Consider the following 18,385-nt stretch of genomic DNA (forward strand, 5'->3'; position numbering starts at 1 on the left):
CAGGCAAAGCAACACTCGGCTCTGGTGACAAATACATCCCAGCTCCTTATGACCTCATCTGACAAAACTGTGCTAAACATTTATTATAACATCCCCAGGAGACATTCAGAATAAGTGTAACGCTCACTCGCCCTCCCGTGGGAATGCATATTTTATATGTACTGTGAATCCGAGTGTATTGTGTGTGTGTGTGCGTGTGTGCGTGCGTGCGTGCGTGCGTGCGTGTGTGTGTGTGTGTGTGCGTGTGTGTGTGCGTGTGTGTGTGCGTGTGGTTTAGCATTCCCAGCTGGGTCTGCAGTGACAAAGCATATTTTCTTTCTGCGCTCAGGGGACAGCTGCTCGACACGGTATAACCACACACTTACTCAAACTCTTTGATCCATAAAAGTCATCGCTTAACCCTGGGAAGTCCTAGGTGTCCCGACAGGTGAGAGCAGAAACCAAGAGAAGAGAGCAGACAGGAAGAAGAAGAGGTTAGTGAGAGTCGGGGCAGAGGAGGGAGAGGAGTGCTGCGCAGTGCAATGCTTGCCAGGCCCGCTGACACACGGTGCCGCACTGTACTCATTAAGCCTGAGCCCCACTTTGTTCATGGTAAGCCACGGCCCTTTCAATTACATGAGCCCAATCCCATTAAAATGGGATTTTGACCTGTTAAATGTTAAAGCTTCAGTCCAGTTAATGAGATTCTTCTTGTTGTGGGTCAGTGACTGACTGGGGGATTGATCATGACTTATACAAGGAGTAGCATCAGTGTTAGACGGCATGTGTGTTAATGCAGCCGAGGACTTGTGTGCGCACACAGCTGGCAGCACACACACACACACACACACAGCCAGACACTCCTCTGGAGCCCATAGACAGATGCACAGACACACCAGAGAGAAGCCCACATCTTGGGCATCTCTCTGGGACAGTGAGAAAGGGATGAGAGCGGTGCCATCACACACACACACCCCATCCCTGGAGGTGAGCGGAAAGATGAAATTGAGAGGCAGAACTGAAGCATGAAGGGGAAAGGATGAAAACAACGCCCGCCTGCCCCCCTCGATCACACAGCTGGTACTCACGTTCAGACTCCACCAACTCCTGCACAATATTCTCCTTGCTCTTGTAAAACGGGAACTTGCGCGAGAGGTTGAAGCTTTTTTTGCGCTTTACTTTGACTGGCTGCTTGTGTGGGTGAGAAGGGGGAGGGGGGGAGGGGGCAATGAGAGGATGAAAACAAAAACAGAATGGGTTTCAATGAAGGTACTCGACATCCATGCAAAAAAAAACAACAACACCCAACACGAATGAAATGTAAAACAAATACACGTCAAATAATGAAAATGAGCGGGTAATGCGTGAAAATGGATGGCAGATCAATGTGAAGCAAACAGGCTTCTGCTAACCAGCTTAAACATGAGCTGTTTTCAATTAATTGAACCTCCGTGCATAATACAGATTCAACATTACAGCCAGAATTTTTTTTTTTTTTTACTTCTACAAATTCAATCTGACAGATCAGCCTTTGACAAACGTGCTGACATTCTGCAAGTGCACATTTCTTAATATCACTGAGTGCACAGAGCTGCGGAGGTCACGGAGAGCGCTCGTCTACACGGAAGCTCCTGTGTAATCTATACAGTAATACGAGTGCTTTTTGTGCTCGCTTCAGTTAGCAGGTGCTGGTCCCTTTCCCACACTCAGGGGGGAAGTAGGCCGTCTCCCTGGGAGCCCAGCAGCAGCTCTGAAGACAGCCTCTCTGGCACCGGGGCAGGGAGCAGCTGGCCCTCTACACTTACCCTGTTGGACTCAATCATGCCTGTCCTGGCGTGGAACTTGACTGTTTTTAACCTGGCCCGCTCCTTCTTCTCCACTCTGGAGGTTGGAAAGAAAAGAGAAAAGAAAACAGGAAATAAGCTTTGGCCTGGGCAATGTATGAGTGTGGTCAAATTTGTTTTTGTCTGGCACGAGTACACTACAGCAAATGAAGAGCAACTGTACCGTTTCTTGCTTGGAATAACCCCGATCTGCTCACTCTCTCCGTGTGGTGTGACCAGCCTCGCCTGCCACCACTCATCATCAGAAGCATTTATAACATGGAGGATATCCCCGTAAGAGAAGCTCAGGCCTTGGCTGGGCAGGCAGCTGTCCCTCGTTCGATCGTAGTCAAACAGAGCTCTACAAAAAGCAAAGGCTTTGATTACACTCTGCTCCTTTTATCTTTGAATTTGTCTGAAGAGACTCCACAAGCACCAAGATCAAATAACAGTGTCCACTCTGCCATGTGTTACACCATTTCGTTATGTATCTGCACAGCAAAATTGGTCCCTGTCACTTTGTGTTGCTTGCATGTGGGATTTGATTGAGATTACATTTTTTTAAATTAACTTGTGACACATTCAGACAATTGCTAGTGTATATATATACACAACCATACAGACAAAAGTAAGAATATAATGCAAGCATGCCATCCTGACATGACATTTCTACCTGCTGTTGCAATTTCCAACACAAACATTCACTGTTTGTCGTCTGTCTGAGTGCGTCACTCCCTCGTCAGACAGGTAACCCCACCCCCAGCCATGGCTGAAGACATTCATACCTGCTTTACTGGCTTTAGTTTTCCTTGACCTACAATCCTATATCTTCAGGGCATACACCACGGTTTACTGGACGGACGGGCTGTTGCCAAAACCAAGTTTTTTCTCCTGTGCTGAAATTTATATTTGCCAGGCGATTACTGCCAACTGAAACTGCACGTGGCAGTGAGTAAACAACACGGCTAAGACTGTCATGATGCAATCAGTTGGAAGCTCATTGCTAGTGTGATTTACTGGGAAAACGAGAACAACATAGATTGACGAGGGATAATCGAATTCCAACCAATAACCGTGTTACTACACATTGACATGCTTACAGTGTGACGCTGGTTGTAGGGTTGGGTTTTTTTTTTGGAGTGCACCTTGGAAGTTTAACGCCTACACATTCCTGAGGCTTGGCTGGGAGAACATGGCGGCTCCTGCATCAACCGGCTAACCAGACAGCGTTTCCTACATAACTATGGGCTGAGTCACCCGCACAGGAGCAAGCCGAGATCTACATGCCTCCTAGGGGCCAGTCTATAAGAGAGGCGTGAGTCAGACATGTTATCACTCCTCTGACTATCGCATGTACCCAATGAGATAACACCTATATTCTTTTTGATATATCAATTAGGTCCATTGCTATTGAACTCCGGCTAAATCAATCTCCTAATGTAGCTATTAGGCTTAGGTTAAGTGAAGCGAATTAGTGCTTCAGGAGAAATATGGGGAACACTTGGACTATGTGGTTACATCACACAGTCCTTTCACCTTGACCCCTGTGAGTCCTTTGTTACTTGCTGCACTGCATGTATGTGAGCAGGAAGGATGCCACCAGTTTTAATTCCTAAATGAGCCTCTGTCCAGTTTGGCATCCGGCCTAAAGTGTCATAACACAGGACACTTCGCCAAGCTCCCCTGTCAGTTTACATCACAGGGAGTAGAGCTAATGTCTTACAGAGCATCACAACAATAACGGGTAAGTTCTGTCCATTCGCTTTTTGATGATGATGCACAGTATCAGCCCCAATGCCCTGAATTAAACCTTATCCTACAATAAATAATCAATTGTTATTGTATGGTCTATGTCACATGGGTCATTAGGGACAGGTATCGTTAAAATATTAACAATACTACTACTCTTATCGATACTGCTTATTGGTCAGGTACATTAAGGGTACTCTTATCGATTATTTTTGTTACCTTTTAGGACAGGGTCTGAGACAGAGACATACAGTTCTCTCCAAAGGATTGGGAATAGCGAGAATGCATCATATACGAATGCATTGATTTCTTCAATAGCGTTAGTGGCACCTATAACGTCGGAGCTAATCGATACTGTGGTGTTTCATAATTTAGACCCGTGGGTGGTTTAGTAGCGGGTTTCAGTACCCATCATCCCTATGTGTCATTCTGTTTTACTCTTGACAGCGCTGCAACTTTTGAAAACATCTGCTTTCAAGCTTCATTCACCCCCACAGGCAAGTAGAAGTTTATAATGCAAAAGTGTTTCTTTGACTATAGATCTCAGAAACCTGATGTAGTGAGTGCAAGTGTGTGTGTGTGTGTGTGTGTGTGTGTGTGTGTGTGTGTGTGTGTGTGTGTGTGTGTGTGTGTTCCAGCTTTACCTGACATAGAGAGAGCGTTTCTCGCTGGTGCGCAGGGAGCCTGATCCTGAGCTCATGCTGCTGTTCATCATCTGCTCCCTAAGGTCGTGGATCTTGGATTCAAAGCGACTATACTCTGCAACAAACAACAACAGCAGCAACGGTCAACAGCAGCCCAAAAAATCGGCCTGTGGGAATAAACAATATACAGAATAAATTGACCCCCTTGGCTTCGACAACAAAACAGAATTGCTCTCCTACTCCACTGGAAAATTCTTGGCGATCTCTGCGGACCGTGCTGCAGTGAGCTGAAGTGAACAGAGGAAGGGTTCAGTGAATCCTTAGGCTGATTAATGACCCCAGGAACAGATGGTTTATCACAGATCTGCCGTACACATCCAGTAATGTCTCATGTCAGGTCATTAATTATACAGATTAATTAAGTTCAACTTGGGCTCTTTAGTGTGGTTAAAAAAAGGGGAAGGCCTCCAACCATTTCAAATGCGTGACCATTTGTCTTAAATGTGTAAATCCAGTTGTGGCTCAGCAGCACGGGGATGATGTATGAATCTACCTGGACCTCCTCGTTAAGAATGCTCTCATTAGGCCGCTGTGCGCTGTGTGTTCAGGCTGCGGGAACAAGCTAGGCCACCGCACCACAAAGCACACAGTTAGATAAACAGAAAGGCAGATGCAGCTAGAAAAACAGGTAGGCTAGGTCGCCCATGTGATTACACAAAAGAGGTGTTGGAATCGCAAAAAGGCAGCACTGTGAGTGACAATTTTACACTTTACAGTGAAAGAAAAGTAAGTAAGTACACTCCAATTACATAACATCTGTAAAAAAAAAAACTAAAAAAAAACAGTGCCAGAGATTATCAAGCACATTTTTCAACATATTTCTTTCCCTGCCGTGCCTGTAGGGGCTGACTCCTACCTCACAGTTTAATCATCCAGAGCTGGCAACACTTCCTGGAACGTGAACAAGATATCAAAGTCCAGATTCTGTCAAACAGGCCTACAAGAAGCCTCGAAAAACATACACCCATGCCTACACTGATTTTTGCAAAACGTTAGCCCAAGCTCCTAGAAAATTCTGGGCAGGTGCAAAAACAAGCTTTTAAGTTACTGAACTCTTAACCCCCCTATTCTCTCCTGCCGGCCGAAAACCTAAAGGGGATTCAAAGCGAACACAGATCCGGCCCCCCAGGCCCAGTGACGAGTCTGCGCCCTGGTCTCAGCTAAAGGGGCTGACAATTCAACAGAATGACGCTGCAAGGTGAGGTAACCAGACACCACCCGACTGCCTGCAACCAAGAGCAACGCTCTCGCACACCTAACAGTTGCGGAAGCAGCCATTCAGACTAGACCGCTCTCAGGCACAGGAGGGACAGGGGAATGAAGCACAAGACAGGGCAGCTTGTGAGGGACAAGACAATGAGGGACCAGGGGACAAGACAATGTGTAGCTAAACAGAGAGAGAGCAATCTTCATGCCCTGCTTCACAATATCACCAACCTGAAGGACTGGCTGAGAGCTGAGTCGGTGAGACATTGGTTTGTTTAGCACAGGGAGTAGAGCGAAACGCTTTGCCCTTTCACATTCCTAACATTTTAAGTATTAATCAAAAATACTGTGGACATTAAAGAGGAACAGGAAAAGCAGTACAGCCAGATCTAAGCCTCTGTGGTGAATGGAGTGGGAATCCAAAGCCAAAACATAAATGGCTGCCTCACCTTGTTGCTAATGACAGCATCAGAATACAAGAAATTCTGCATTTCAATCATGTCATGTACTAGCAGTTGGCAATCTTCCAAAAAAAGTCTTATCACACAATGCTTTAAACACACAACCACTTCCCACAAATTGAATCTTTCTTCCCAGTTTTGAAATGTAATGTTGATCTATGGACTTAAAGCACAATGGGCCCTCTTTTACACTCAAGTTTCCCTCCGACGCAATTTTCATTTTCGTGTTTGGCACCCAAAATAATTATACAACAGATATACTGTAACAGAGTAAAAACAGAGAAAAGTAGGAAATTTCACAGTCAGATATGTAACAGTACAGGAAGATTAGTCCCGTTTCACAGAAAAGGGACGATACCCCCAGTCCTAGAATCCACTACGATACTGGCAAATGTGTGAACAACCAAATAACAATGGTACCACGTAGAATAACCTAGATGATGATACCTAGATTCTTCAATCAACTGTTTGTCTCATTTAAATATCAAGCACATGGAGCAACAATTATAATAGAGTCAAATCTTTCAGAAGTGTTTCTGGATTGTGGGGGAACCAGATAAAACCAAACACAAACACTCACAAACCGGAGTCACAACCATAACGGCAGCGTTTAGCCCAGAGATCACCCACAAGAAGCATTTAAACGTCAATGTTTCTTCATGATCAGAAACTGATTGATGATTACAGGCCTCACAAGTAGGGCACCCTTATGGCCCAAGGGTTGAGGTGCTGACCATGAACCAGCATGTCCCTGGTCTACACGTGGCCTGTTATTTCCCCTCATCTCTCCACCCTCAGCATAAAATGCTGCAAAATTAATTGTTTTAAAAAGCTGGTGAAATAAAAAGACGACTTCAGTCGTCAGTGTGTTTTTGCAGAGGGTATTTGAGTCACAAATTCAATAAACACCTTTTAATTATTTGAGTCATAAAAACTGAAATGACACAAATAATTAATACCGTCACTCAAAATTACACCTCCTGCTCCCACTCAACCTGTCGCTCTTTAACAAATGGCCAAACAAGGGTGAAAAGGTGAAATTTAATTCTTCATATATGGACAAGCAAGTGACTCAAATCTTAGGTTAAAAAGCTGAAGCCTCTGACAGAAAACGCTTATATTAGGTCAAAACAGGCTGGACCTTTTATCTGAGGAAATACAGGATGGTATTATTCTGGGACGAAACCACATTTCTACCTGGTTAAGAAAGAGCCGCGTGTTCAATATTGATCAATACAGTCTTGAGCTCTTTGGAATGATTAATTCAACATCAATTATTCTTCAACATCCCTACTCAGAAGGAAACCACTGACATTTTGGGGGAAAATATTGTTAAAATCTGTCCCTTACAGTAACATTATATAACATAACTACTACTTCACCTTAAAAATAACAGCTCCCATATTGTTTATGTCAAAGTGCCAAACTGAATGATAATCAATGGCTTAAACTACAGCAATCAGGCCCTGCGACTTCCAAGAGAAATACAGCCAATGAAACCAATGTTCATCTCCAATATTCAGCAAGTACATTTTTTAAATACAATAAATTCTCAACAGAGTTTGGCCTGTTTGTTAAAGCAGCAGCTCCTCTGGTTTGGAAAAGCCTCACAAGGAATATGTTCAGCAGTGTTTCAGGTCGGTTGAGTGGGACTACGCCGTTACACTCCAGTCAAGCGAATGATGGGCTTTGCTTTCTGTACATGAAAACCGCTTAATCGCCAGCACGTGGGGCCCAACAAAAATACTACCACCTGAGGTAATTTGCATGGTGTTGCTTTAATACACAAGAGTGAGCCTATATTTTTAGGAGTGACCCACAGGAAGAACAGACAGCTAATAGAAACTGGGCCTATTCTTTGTTTCACTCCCACCGCGTGTCCTCATTAGTCATACAGCTTTTTTATTTTGGGGGACGGTCGCTTCTCTTTTGATCCAGTTATGCAACACAGCAGGCATGTACTTGTAATGTGAGAGTGTGTTATGTCGTCAGGAATAGTCGAGCCACGGAACACACAGACCCAAATAATATACTGCAGGAGGAAAATGAAGAACCAAGCTAAAACTACACCTACAAACCTCTGTAATGCACACTGGTTTGATGAGGGCGCATGTTGTATGGCATTTCCTCCACAGCCCACCTCCCATTTCCTCCACGCGTGTCATTACACTCCTTGATAGTGGGGCAGGCCAGCATGTGGTAACCCTCCCCCTGAACACAATCACTTCCATTGCTTCTAACTGAATGCAAGTTAAAGAGACTTGGGGTGAAATACTTTGTGATGCTCCTGTTGTGGCCTTTTTAGCAGGTTTCAGTGCTGGTCCTTGGACGCCTGGACCCCAGCCCCTGAGACTACTCTCCCTGACATGAAGTAGCATTCACCCTCCACTTCCTCCACCTGAGCGGCCCTTGTACAGCTCACAGGTGGCTCCTCCTGCTCCAAACTCCCAACAAAAACACTGGTCACTCGCTGCTACAGGATGCCAACAGATTCACTGGTGACAGATCTCAGGTCACTAGCGGGGATGCAGGAAGTCAATCATTTGACAGTACTCAACTCGTGTGTTTAGAGTGGTTAAGCATTGTACACAAACAGATAAGTGTCCTTAGCGGGGTTGCAAAGGGAGTGTAGAGCTGAAAGCATGATTTCGTATGGAAAACAAAGGTTCCCTTCAACTGAATTCATCATTATTCAACATGCTGCCCGAGTAGTCTGGCGTGCCAGACAACATGAACTCACACTGACAAGAATGAAGCATTGAAATCAGCATTTCAGGAGCAGAAGGAAAACATTTACCACAATATTGTCAGTACTGATCTCAGCCTGTGTCCCTCTGCCTTAGCCTAGCTGCGTGCCAACTGATCCTCGCCAAATCCTGCTCCACCTCAACTTCAATGACCTTGAGTCGTTATGGCACATTTAAGGCTTTTGTGTTTTATTGAAAGTGAAATGAATGCTGAGAGAGAGAGAGCATGCTCCAACCTATGCCCTCGCACATTCCTGTCATAGTCCAACCTCAGATCTAAAGCTTACAATATCCTTGCCACTGTTGTCAGACCATTATTACGACGTGCTGGAGAACAAATGAAAAGAACTGCAGACACGCAACAGCCAAAGTCAGCCCCCTGTCTTCTTCACTGTTGCTAAGACAAGAGTGGTGTGAAATGAACTCTCATTAAGGTAGATTAAGTGTTACATTGGCAACACATTAACTCTGCTTCAGTCAGCAATGAAAATGGACATGCGGTGTGAGAATTAGGGCCACAACTAACGATTCTTTTCATAATCAATTAATCTGTCAATTATTTTCTCGATTAATCGTTTAGTTGTTTGGTCCATAAAAATTCATAAAATGTCAATCGTGTTTCCCAAACCTCAAGGTGACGTTTTGTCCAGACACCAAAGGTATTCGGTTTACTGTCACAGAGGAGCAAAGAAACCAGAAAATATTCACATTTAAGAAGCCGAAATCACAAAATCTCTACATATTTTTCCCTATTGAAATTACTTGAACCGATATTTATAATGTTTTACATTTTTGTGTAAATATTGTATAGATTTTTTTATATGTGTGCCGTGTGAATCGTGCTGCTGCTACACCAGAATTTCCCAGCTTGGGATGAATAAAGTCTTTATCTATATCTATCTATCTATCTAAATGTGATGCGCTTACAGTTCACCTGTGAGGTCACTGTTCGAACCACACACACACACATACACCCACACACACACACACACACACAGAGAGAGAGAGAGAGTGACACACAGACACACACACACCTGTTTGACCACACCTCTGTCACCACCTGAAGGGTGACGTTACATAAGAACACTATGGCGTTTGTTCAAAGTGCCTGAATGTGTCCTGCTACGTTTACAAGACAATACGAGGGTTTTCAACTATTGAATTCAAAGAGGGAGGGGGACAAAGTTTTAGACATCAACACAAGCCGATTCAGATTCCAGGTAGTGGCTCGAGTCTCATAGCACAGAGGTGGTTCTATTAACTACGAGGCTGTCGCATGTCCGCCACGGCAATTTAACATCAGGTTCAGACCCTGTCGAGTCGCTCGAGCAGCTCACTTCTGGCTTTTCTGATCGTCTCCAACGTGACGTTTGCTTCTCGAGTGAAACTGCCGCAAAGTGAGACGACGGCTCGGTTGAGTATCGGTCAGAGTCAACGACTTCTTCAGTGTAACTCACGCGGTTCGGTCCTCGTCTCAGTGAGTCAGTGTGTTTTCCTTCCCACGGTCTCTTCCTTCCTCGCCTCGCCTCGGTTCAAACGAGAAAGCTGGGGCTTTTCGTTTCGCTGTCGCCGCCGGTAGTTTTCTTCACCCAGCCATTAGGAAGTTCATGCGGCTTCTGCTCTGCTGCTGTTGTATTCCGAGCCCATCCCCCATCCACACACACTGGTGTTCTCTCACACACACACACACGCGCGCACACACATACACACACAGAGTTGGGACGTTGGGTTTTTTCTTTTTTCTTTTTCCACCTTCGGTTTCAACGCTTTTGTATTTAAAAGCAAAACAACAACCCGTTCCCCTTTTTGCAGTCGTAATGGAAGTAAGGGCTCGCACTTTCCGCTTATTCTCCTCTTTCCATGGCTGTCTGTCCGGGTCTGTCCGCGACCAGCGGGGCAGGGAGGGAGTTTGAACCGGGGGAACACAACAGCGGTTTGCCCGCCTTACCGTTGGCTCCACACTTCAGCCTGCCCGCACAAGCGCCGCCCCCGAGCCGGAATACTTCCTGGGGAGGAGCCAATCAGGCGCGCTGCCCTCATCGCAGGCGGTCCGCCGGAGCTTGTCACGCGCCACACCGGAGGAGGTATGTCGGTTATCGCGATGACTTCAGGTGTAACTCTGGGTGTTTTCCGTTGGAAGAAGCCGCTGTTCTTCTTATCCGGGGTAAGTCAACATGGCAACTTATGCTGAAAGCCTTAACTGCTACAGAGCAGGTGAAGAAGTTCGAGATAAGCGGTCAAAACCAGTCACCGGTACAATTACTGACCAATCAGATCACTGGATAATTAGCGTCATCATTCTACAGGTTCTTGACTGGGACAAAAGAGTTTAGAGTAATATGACAACTAATAAAGCGCGGCAGATATTTAGCTAAACAGTGACTGCCCACTTTTAGATGGCTCTGGTTCCAGAAGTGAATTTCCGATTCACTCACTTCAGTGATGTTTCATAAAATTCCTATATAAAGAGTTTTAAACCTGGATCCGAGCCAATGAACCACGAGATGAATCATTACCATAAAACATTGTATTCTAAGCAAAAAAACCAAAAAGAGAACAAGACTGTGTACATAATTATTGTAATGGGCAGTAAGCGATTTCGGAGAGAGCTTGTCTCTCCCTTTGTTCGCTTACTGCCCCTTTAAGAGTCAAGGAACTACTCATCCCATAAACCATTGCGAATGCCTTTCCAACGATTCCATCCAATCACAGCCGTCGTTGTTACGCTTTAGGTGTAGATAGGGTGGGTAGTGTAGTACTCAGTGTAGTAGTGTAGTAGTCAAAGCTATCGCAAATAAAACTTTTGTTTTTCTTAAAACAAGGTTGATATCATATGGATTTGTGGCTTCTACAGGTGCATATAATTAATAATAAAACGTAAGATTATGTCTTTTATTAGAACAATGATTCAAACACTGATCAATATTTCTCATGATCATGAATGAACAGTTCAGTGTTTTTGACCTAATCACATATTAACATCACTTCAGCTTCTCTTCATATTTGTTTGATCATCGTAAGAAAAAAGTCCCAAAATATTCACTCAATAGTAAACTTAATAAATTCCTGTTCTCATTTACATAATATTTTTAGGCTGATTTAAAATTTTGAAAAATATTATGAGTGGTTCTTTTCTGTTTTAGTTGTTTGATCTTATTATTGTCATTTCACTTTGTAGAGCATTACTTTTACATGTCACCTAAACCAAACTGACCTACACATATCAGCATTTCTTTTCGTATCATATTAAAAACTTTAGTAATGGGCCCCCGGAGATATCGCCCATAATTATCGACTCCGCCCCTTCCACAGGGAAAACCCAGGGTTGACTGAAACAGTTGATATCCAGCTTTGTAGTACAGGTTGTGTTAGGTTATGTCAAAACGCACAAAGAAAACATATCCAGGGTGTGTTGAACTTGCTTTGTAGTACAGCCCCTGGGTAGATCAGTTTCACCCAGGTTCAGTAGGTTTCAGTGCAACATACTGTATAAACAGGAGTCTGTTGATAGTTTGCGCTTTTCTTACTGTCAACTAATCCGACAAGTATTGTCTTTTCATCCAAAGCCTGATATGACTTATTCATCTGTAAGATACACCTCAGTAGTTATCCCAAAAACTATTAAAGCATACAAGAGAGCCCTATATTTACAGAGGAGTAATAGGGCCAGGCAAGAGGGGGGAAAATGAAAGGAGGAAATTGTTGGTTTTTCCTTTTTGCATTTGCATTCCCTCCTCTTTTCATTTTTTTTCTTAAGCCTGGCCCTAATACTCTTCCGTACATATTGCAATGGGTTACTTATTCATTCACCATGAACATTGGCATTGCAGCTCTTTCCATCTAACTTCTAACTCTAAGAAAGTGATTGAATCTTGAATATTATATAGAATATTTTCCCAGAATATCAAACTGCAAGTTTCCATAGGTCAGACAAAATCATTTAAACACTTTTTTAGACTTAAGACATTTTCCCTCAAAGCCACAGGAGACTATCAAGCTAATACTGCTCACAACACTTTTGGAAATCTAATGACTAGATAAAATTCTGTATGATGGCCACTCTTTCCCTAAAAGACCTTTAAAACTCTTTGAGATCCAAGATCCATTTCAGCACAGAAGTATTCAAGTGTGATATGAGAACATAGCGCCTCACCTTCAGGCCTGTACTGAGCAATGATGGTGACGGTCTGTCCAGCTCTCTTCAGTGCTGCAGCGGCCTGCTCATGTGTGGCGTTCCTCAGGTTCACTCCATTCACCTGCAAAAAAAAGCAAGAACAAAAAAAAAACTTGTCAGATGTCAGAGTAGATCGACAAGGTGTGTCGCTTGTCTAATTCTTGAGCTCTTTAGAAGAATCAAATCCAACTAAATGGAGCAACATCTTTCCTCAAGCTGAATAGTTTCATTTCAGCCATAGGAGATTTAATCTGGCCTCATCGTGTGAGGATATGACATTAATAACGACCATTAATATATGTACGAAAATGATGTGACTTTTACTGCAAGATAAGACTGCTCACTTTGAATAACCTTCTTAAAAATAAGTGCCATTTTAGCTGTCAATGTTAACACACCATCTACATTTATTTCTCCACCATTTGGTTGAACTAATTTTTTTCCATATAATGTGTGGAAATTCATTTTCAGACAGCGATATGTCGGTAAACACTGGATTCTGAAAAGGTTAAGAGTTATGAAATACAGGTCAAGGGATTGAAATGCGTAATTGATTGGATATTTTATTGATTCACAGAATGCCCATGTCTGGCAAAGCACTGCTAAGCTCCATGTGAGGTGTTATGAATTGAATGACTTGCCCAACGACATTTCAGTAGGGTAGATGTTTGCTGGCTTTCTAAACCCTTTTTATGAAATCCTCATTACTCTGACAGCTGGAGTCAGCTGAAAATCTTCCAGAAATATTGTTAATGTGGATAAACAAAAAACTGAGGTTGAGATACTGACCGAGAGGATCCTGTCGCCCCTCCTCAGCTCACCGCTCAGGTCAGCCGGCCCTCCTGCCAGGATGAAGGAGACGAAGATGCCTTCTCCGTCCTCCCCACCGACGATGTTGAAGCCCAGGCCCGTGGAGCCTTTGTGCAGCAACACCTTCCTCGGCTCCCTGCCAAAACAGAGTGACAGTGTCAGGGTGAAGGGCAAGACGAGGAGGGCAAAAGGAGAAGAGATGAGCAGATAGAGAGGCACAAACAGATGTGTACACAGAGGATGTTTCAGACAACAGCCGTCTTCTGCTATTTGATCCCAAAACGTTGAGTGCATTCAGCATAGGCAGGTACACGCAGGCCTACAGCAGCAGAAACACCCCAACACCCACATGTAAAGCCTGTTGAGCTCTCATTATTTACCAATGTGGCAAAACTATTTTTTTCATTTCACAATTAACACTCACACCCACATAAATCAGCAAAGTGTTAATCTATTTAAAGTAAGGGAAAACTATATTTTTCAGTTTTATTTTCATAATAAAGTTGCGCTATCTTCTTTAGCTTAAGATGGACAATAATAAAACAAGGTCAGAGCTGTTATCATTACACCACCGATAAACCTACAGGACACTATGAACTGGTAGAAACAATGATTACAGAAAAAACAATTATGCAATAATCATGTTGCCAATAAAGATATTTTGGATTACTTTGATTACCACTTGGATAGCACTCATTACTATGTGAGCAATAACACAAGCAGCCACGTCTGCATCCAAATGCAGCTTATCCACTGACTGGAGCACTTTCTGCTTATGCATGGCAATCTCATGGAAATGTGCACACTTGAACACCCACTCATATTAATGTACGCAGAAACAATGAGCTACCTCATGCTCAACAGACTCGCTGAAGCTTTAGCTTTAGCCACCATGACTCATCCTCCAGCAGGCTTTTCAGACTGCCTCAGTTTTAAGATGCTAGAGAGGCCAAACCGCTGCTATGGTCCAGCAAAAACCCACTGGGAACACACTTCATAGGAGTGCAAATACACACACAGCCCGGGAAGCTCAGCATCATACTTTCACGCACACACATACTTCACACACGAATACACACATAGGCATGAATTCAAGCATGTGCATAGACACAAGCGTGCACGGAAACACATTAAACACAGATTCGTTTCCTAACAGAAAACACTGCATGGTTCCTATTAGTGGTCTTCTATTGCAGTCCTCATCCTGTGGTCTACAGAAACAATTCTGTCTCAATCCCTAATGGCTGAGCTCTAACTTTGCTGTTAAGACATTTTCACAATGATGGCAGCTGAGGCAGCATTCCAAACTTCCAGAATCATACCCATAAGTGACTGGAAAGAACACTGCTTACTACATTAAAAGAGATGAGGAGCAAACGGAAAAATCCTGAATGGTAAAACAGTGGCTGCAGAAAGTTTAACCAGACCGTTAAACTGTCTTCATCTAGTGACACTTAGATGCAGTGTTTTTGCAAAACCACTGAATACGACACACGAGTAGCAACCTAGTGACTGCAGGATTCCTTACAAGTAGCCGTATGTTTGTACAGAGCAGAAAAAGGACATTTTCACTACAAATATACTGACATGGGTTAAAACATTTGCACTATTATGTTCTTGCTTTTTTTCTACAGTGTGTGAGATTTCTTAGCACGAAGGACAAAAGAATATATATTAAAAATGGCATGTGGCAATTGCCTTTATGCCACAACAACTGACTTCCTTTCAAGTCAAGCTTAAAATAACTTTGCTTTCCATCTTGAGCTTTTCGTCACAGCTTGACAAGGCACACAGATCTCCATGGTTACCTTAGGATCCGGATCCGGTGCTTGCTTCTGAAAGAGCATTTCCTAACTGTTCGCTCAGGCAGGCTCCTCACCAGCGACATTGAAGATGAGATGTTGACCGTGAACATGATGGCTATGGCACATCGCTCACCTCACCTCTTCGTCCACAACCCCTCTGCGTATCTGGCCTACCCCTAAGAGAGGAGCTACACATTTAGAAGCTCCTGCCTGATGTTCCCTATCTCATCCTTGTGTGCTGTGATGGGAAACAGCTCCTCTCTGGGCTGTCACAAACATTCTCTCCCAATATTCGCCTGTAAGGCAAGGCTCAACACTTTAACCCTACCGCTTCCGGGCAAATCACCTTTGTTCCATTCTGCGGGAAGAAACCAAAAATCACACCTTACTCAAATCTGGAATAACCAGGGCTGCATATCATCAAGAGCACGGGGACTTGGGTGTGTCGGAACTCGGGTGTGTATCCAACTTTGGTCTCCTTTCATTCTGTGCTGTCCCCTAATCTCTGCTCCGATGGGTCCAGCCCCCCTCCTCGAGTGCAGCACAACAGCATTCCTGTCTGTTAGCCTGGCCCTCTGGAGACTAGGCAGAGAAATATCCCGGAAACTCCTTGCTACTTTGTATAAGTGTAATTTGTTTGAGCTAACTCTCACAACCTTCCGCCCTTGAATTTGATGACCCAATAGTGTTGCACGCTGGGTGGCAAGCTACAATACCTTAGGTGAAAATATTGTACATACTTCTGTGAAGAATGAAAACACAAGTCCAGAGTGTTTTTGTTTATCTTACATTTGTTCTCCAAAGAAGCAGCATGCACAGGTGTTTTTACATGCACTATTTGTTTGAAGGATGTGTATCACCAGGCAGTTTTCATGGAAAGTGGGAGTGAATTCCTACTCTTTACAAGTGGGGCGATCAAGTCCCCCCTCTCTATCACAAGACCTGCCTTCCCCTCCCATCCACCCCTTTGCCTTTTCATCCATGCCAGGAATGTAAACAGTTAGAGAGCAGTGAAGACACTTTCTCTCTGCCCAGCCATTTATCCTGCGACTCTTTTCTCTAATCAAAACCTTCCACTGCATTTTCCCTGTCTTCTTCTAGAGTTTTGGCTGAGGCGGTCGCAGCTCAATCCTAGAGCGGTGAATGGATATCTGGCCCGCGGGGTTCAGCGGGTCACACTGCCCTGGAGTCAGCCCAGTAATTGGCTCTGCTTGGCTGATTAATGGCGGACAATGCAGATGGACGCCATTTTCCACAGACACTACCTCTCTCGCAGCACTTTATCACTCCCATTCCCTGAGCAGATCACATCAGCTTATGTAAAGATACAGGTACAGATAAAAATAAAATGCTGCTCTGTCTTTTCACTGCTTAACTTTCAGCCAAAGATTTTCTATGTCTTGCCTCTCCCTTCTCCATGACCTGCAATTTTCCTCTAATATCACAAAAGGGAAAAAAAAATTCGCTGCTAAGTTGATAGACAGTTAAAGATATTTAAAGCCTCTCACTGTGACTATGAATAAAATTGGAGCGTTGAATGATTAACACCTAAGACGAGTGATTACTTTTATAAGATTACTCTTATTTCAAACTCCCCTTTGTGCCGTCCACAGTCCAAAGGTCAGAGTTCCTCGCTATTGACGACAGAGATCCTGGCCTGCCCAGTCAAGGGTTTTGTGTTTGTGCGTGAGACACAAAGTTACTGATTAGCTCACCTGCTGCTGCCGTCCTCCAGCTTCTGTATTTACACAAGCTGTGCCTGAACAAAGCAGCCTGACTAGCATGCATATTTAATCCAGAGGTTTTATCTGGTATTGAGTCCAATGTGGACAGTAACAAGGATGCAGGGGAGCTGTGTACAGTACTGACATACCTCCAGAAAGGGGGTAATATCAGATGGAGAAGATGGGGGGGGGGGCTGTCTGTGATTACACCACTGAGGGGGATGTGCAGATGGGCAGAGCGCGATACAAGCTCTGACTCATTCCTCAAAACCAGACTGCTCCACTTCTGCGGAAGCATGTGCTTACTATAGAAACCATTGAAAATAACCCCTCCTGGTCAGAGCCAATGGGGAAGCTCCTGGAGCTGGAGGGAGGTGTCTTTTATCTGCCTGTCAGTCTGATGGAGCCGGATGCTCATCTGCTGTGACTGGGATCAATTCAGTTGTCGGACATGAGGTCCCAAACCATGCCACTCTTTTCTGATTCCACAGCAGACATGACACACAAGACCCGCTGCGGGCAAACAGGTGCATGCATGGTCACAGTGTGCAGGCTGTTCTCATCTGTAGCATTGATTTATGAGAAGTCTGATGTGCAGGATGTATTCGTGTGTCCCTGTCACAATTGCGCATTGCACTTGAAGCTGAAGTATCTGCGTGTGGGCTCGTATGTGCCAGCACATTATGAGCAAACGTCTGAGTGTACAGTATGTGTGTGTGATTGGTGCTGGCAACATGGGGGGATGAGAGGGGTAAGACCTGAGTGCATGGCCTGGTTTTCCCAGCATGCAGATGAATCATGACAGCTGCAGGACTGTCTGCTGCTACTGGTCTGCTGGCCCGCATCGGATCAGGCTCTTACTCCCCATTACATTTATGGTAGCAGCAAGACTCTGTGTTTATATTTACATACACAGAGCAGCAGGCAAAATATTCCAATGCTGCAAAGCAGAATTTTTGTGTTGGGTTGCTCCCATAAGCCTTCCAATCGTCCTGTACAGTACTTTCTTTTAAACACAACAACCTGCCCTAATTTACAGCCAAACGGGAAGACCAAAGTCTGTCCTCCACACACACACACACACACACACACACACACACACACACACACACACACACACACACACACACACACACACACACACACACACACACACACACACACACACACACACACACACACACACACACACACACACACACA

General features: G+C 44.2%; 1 protein-coding gene and 1 long non-coding RNA gene across 8 annotated transcripts in view; one reads left to right on the top strand and one right to left on the bottom strand.

Moving 5' to 3' along the window:
• The window catches only part of dlg3 (discs, large homolog 3 (Drosophila)), a 73,478-nt gene that overhangs the window by 5,420 nt on the left and 49,673 nt on the right, over positions 1-18,385 (bottom strand). For 3 of the 7 annotated variants that reach the window (XM_035650046.2, XM_035650043.2, XM_035650045.2), the window contains 6 exons: positions 13,633-13,789; positions 12,823-12,925; positions 4,196-4,310; positions 1,987-2,163; positions 1,785-1,860; positions 1,068-1,170 (listed from right to left, as the gene is read on the bottom strand). In XM_035650046.2, the coding sequence (XP_035505939.2) occupies positions 1,068-1,170; positions 1,785-1,860; positions 1,987-2,163; positions 4,196-4,310; positions 12,823-12,925; positions 13,633-13,789 (731 nt within the window). Of the gene's footprint in view, positions 1-365; positions 412-1,067; positions 1,171-1,784; positions 1,861-1,986; positions 2,164-4,195; positions 4,311-12,822; positions 12,926-13,632; positions 13,790-18,385 lie in introns of all 7 variants that reach the window. The other 4 variants (XM_035650048.2, XM_035650049.2, XM_035650044.2 and 1 more) reach the window with 2 other exon arrangements.
• LOC118319574 lies at positions 9,748-14,328 on the top strand. Its single transcript, XR_004796037.2, has 2 exons — positions 9,748-10,833; positions 13,660-14,328. It is a non-coding gene; the product is annotated as an uncharacterized LOC118319574 (long non-coding RNA).

The sequence above is a fragment of the Scophthalmus maximus genome, chromosome 9, assembly GCF_022379125.1.
Source record: "Scophthalmus maximus strain ysfricsl-2021 chromosome 9, ASM2237912v1, whole genome shotgun sequence".
NCBI lineage: Eukaryota > Metazoa > Chordata > Actinopteri > Pleuronectiformes > Scophthalmidae > Scophthalmus > Scophthalmus maximus.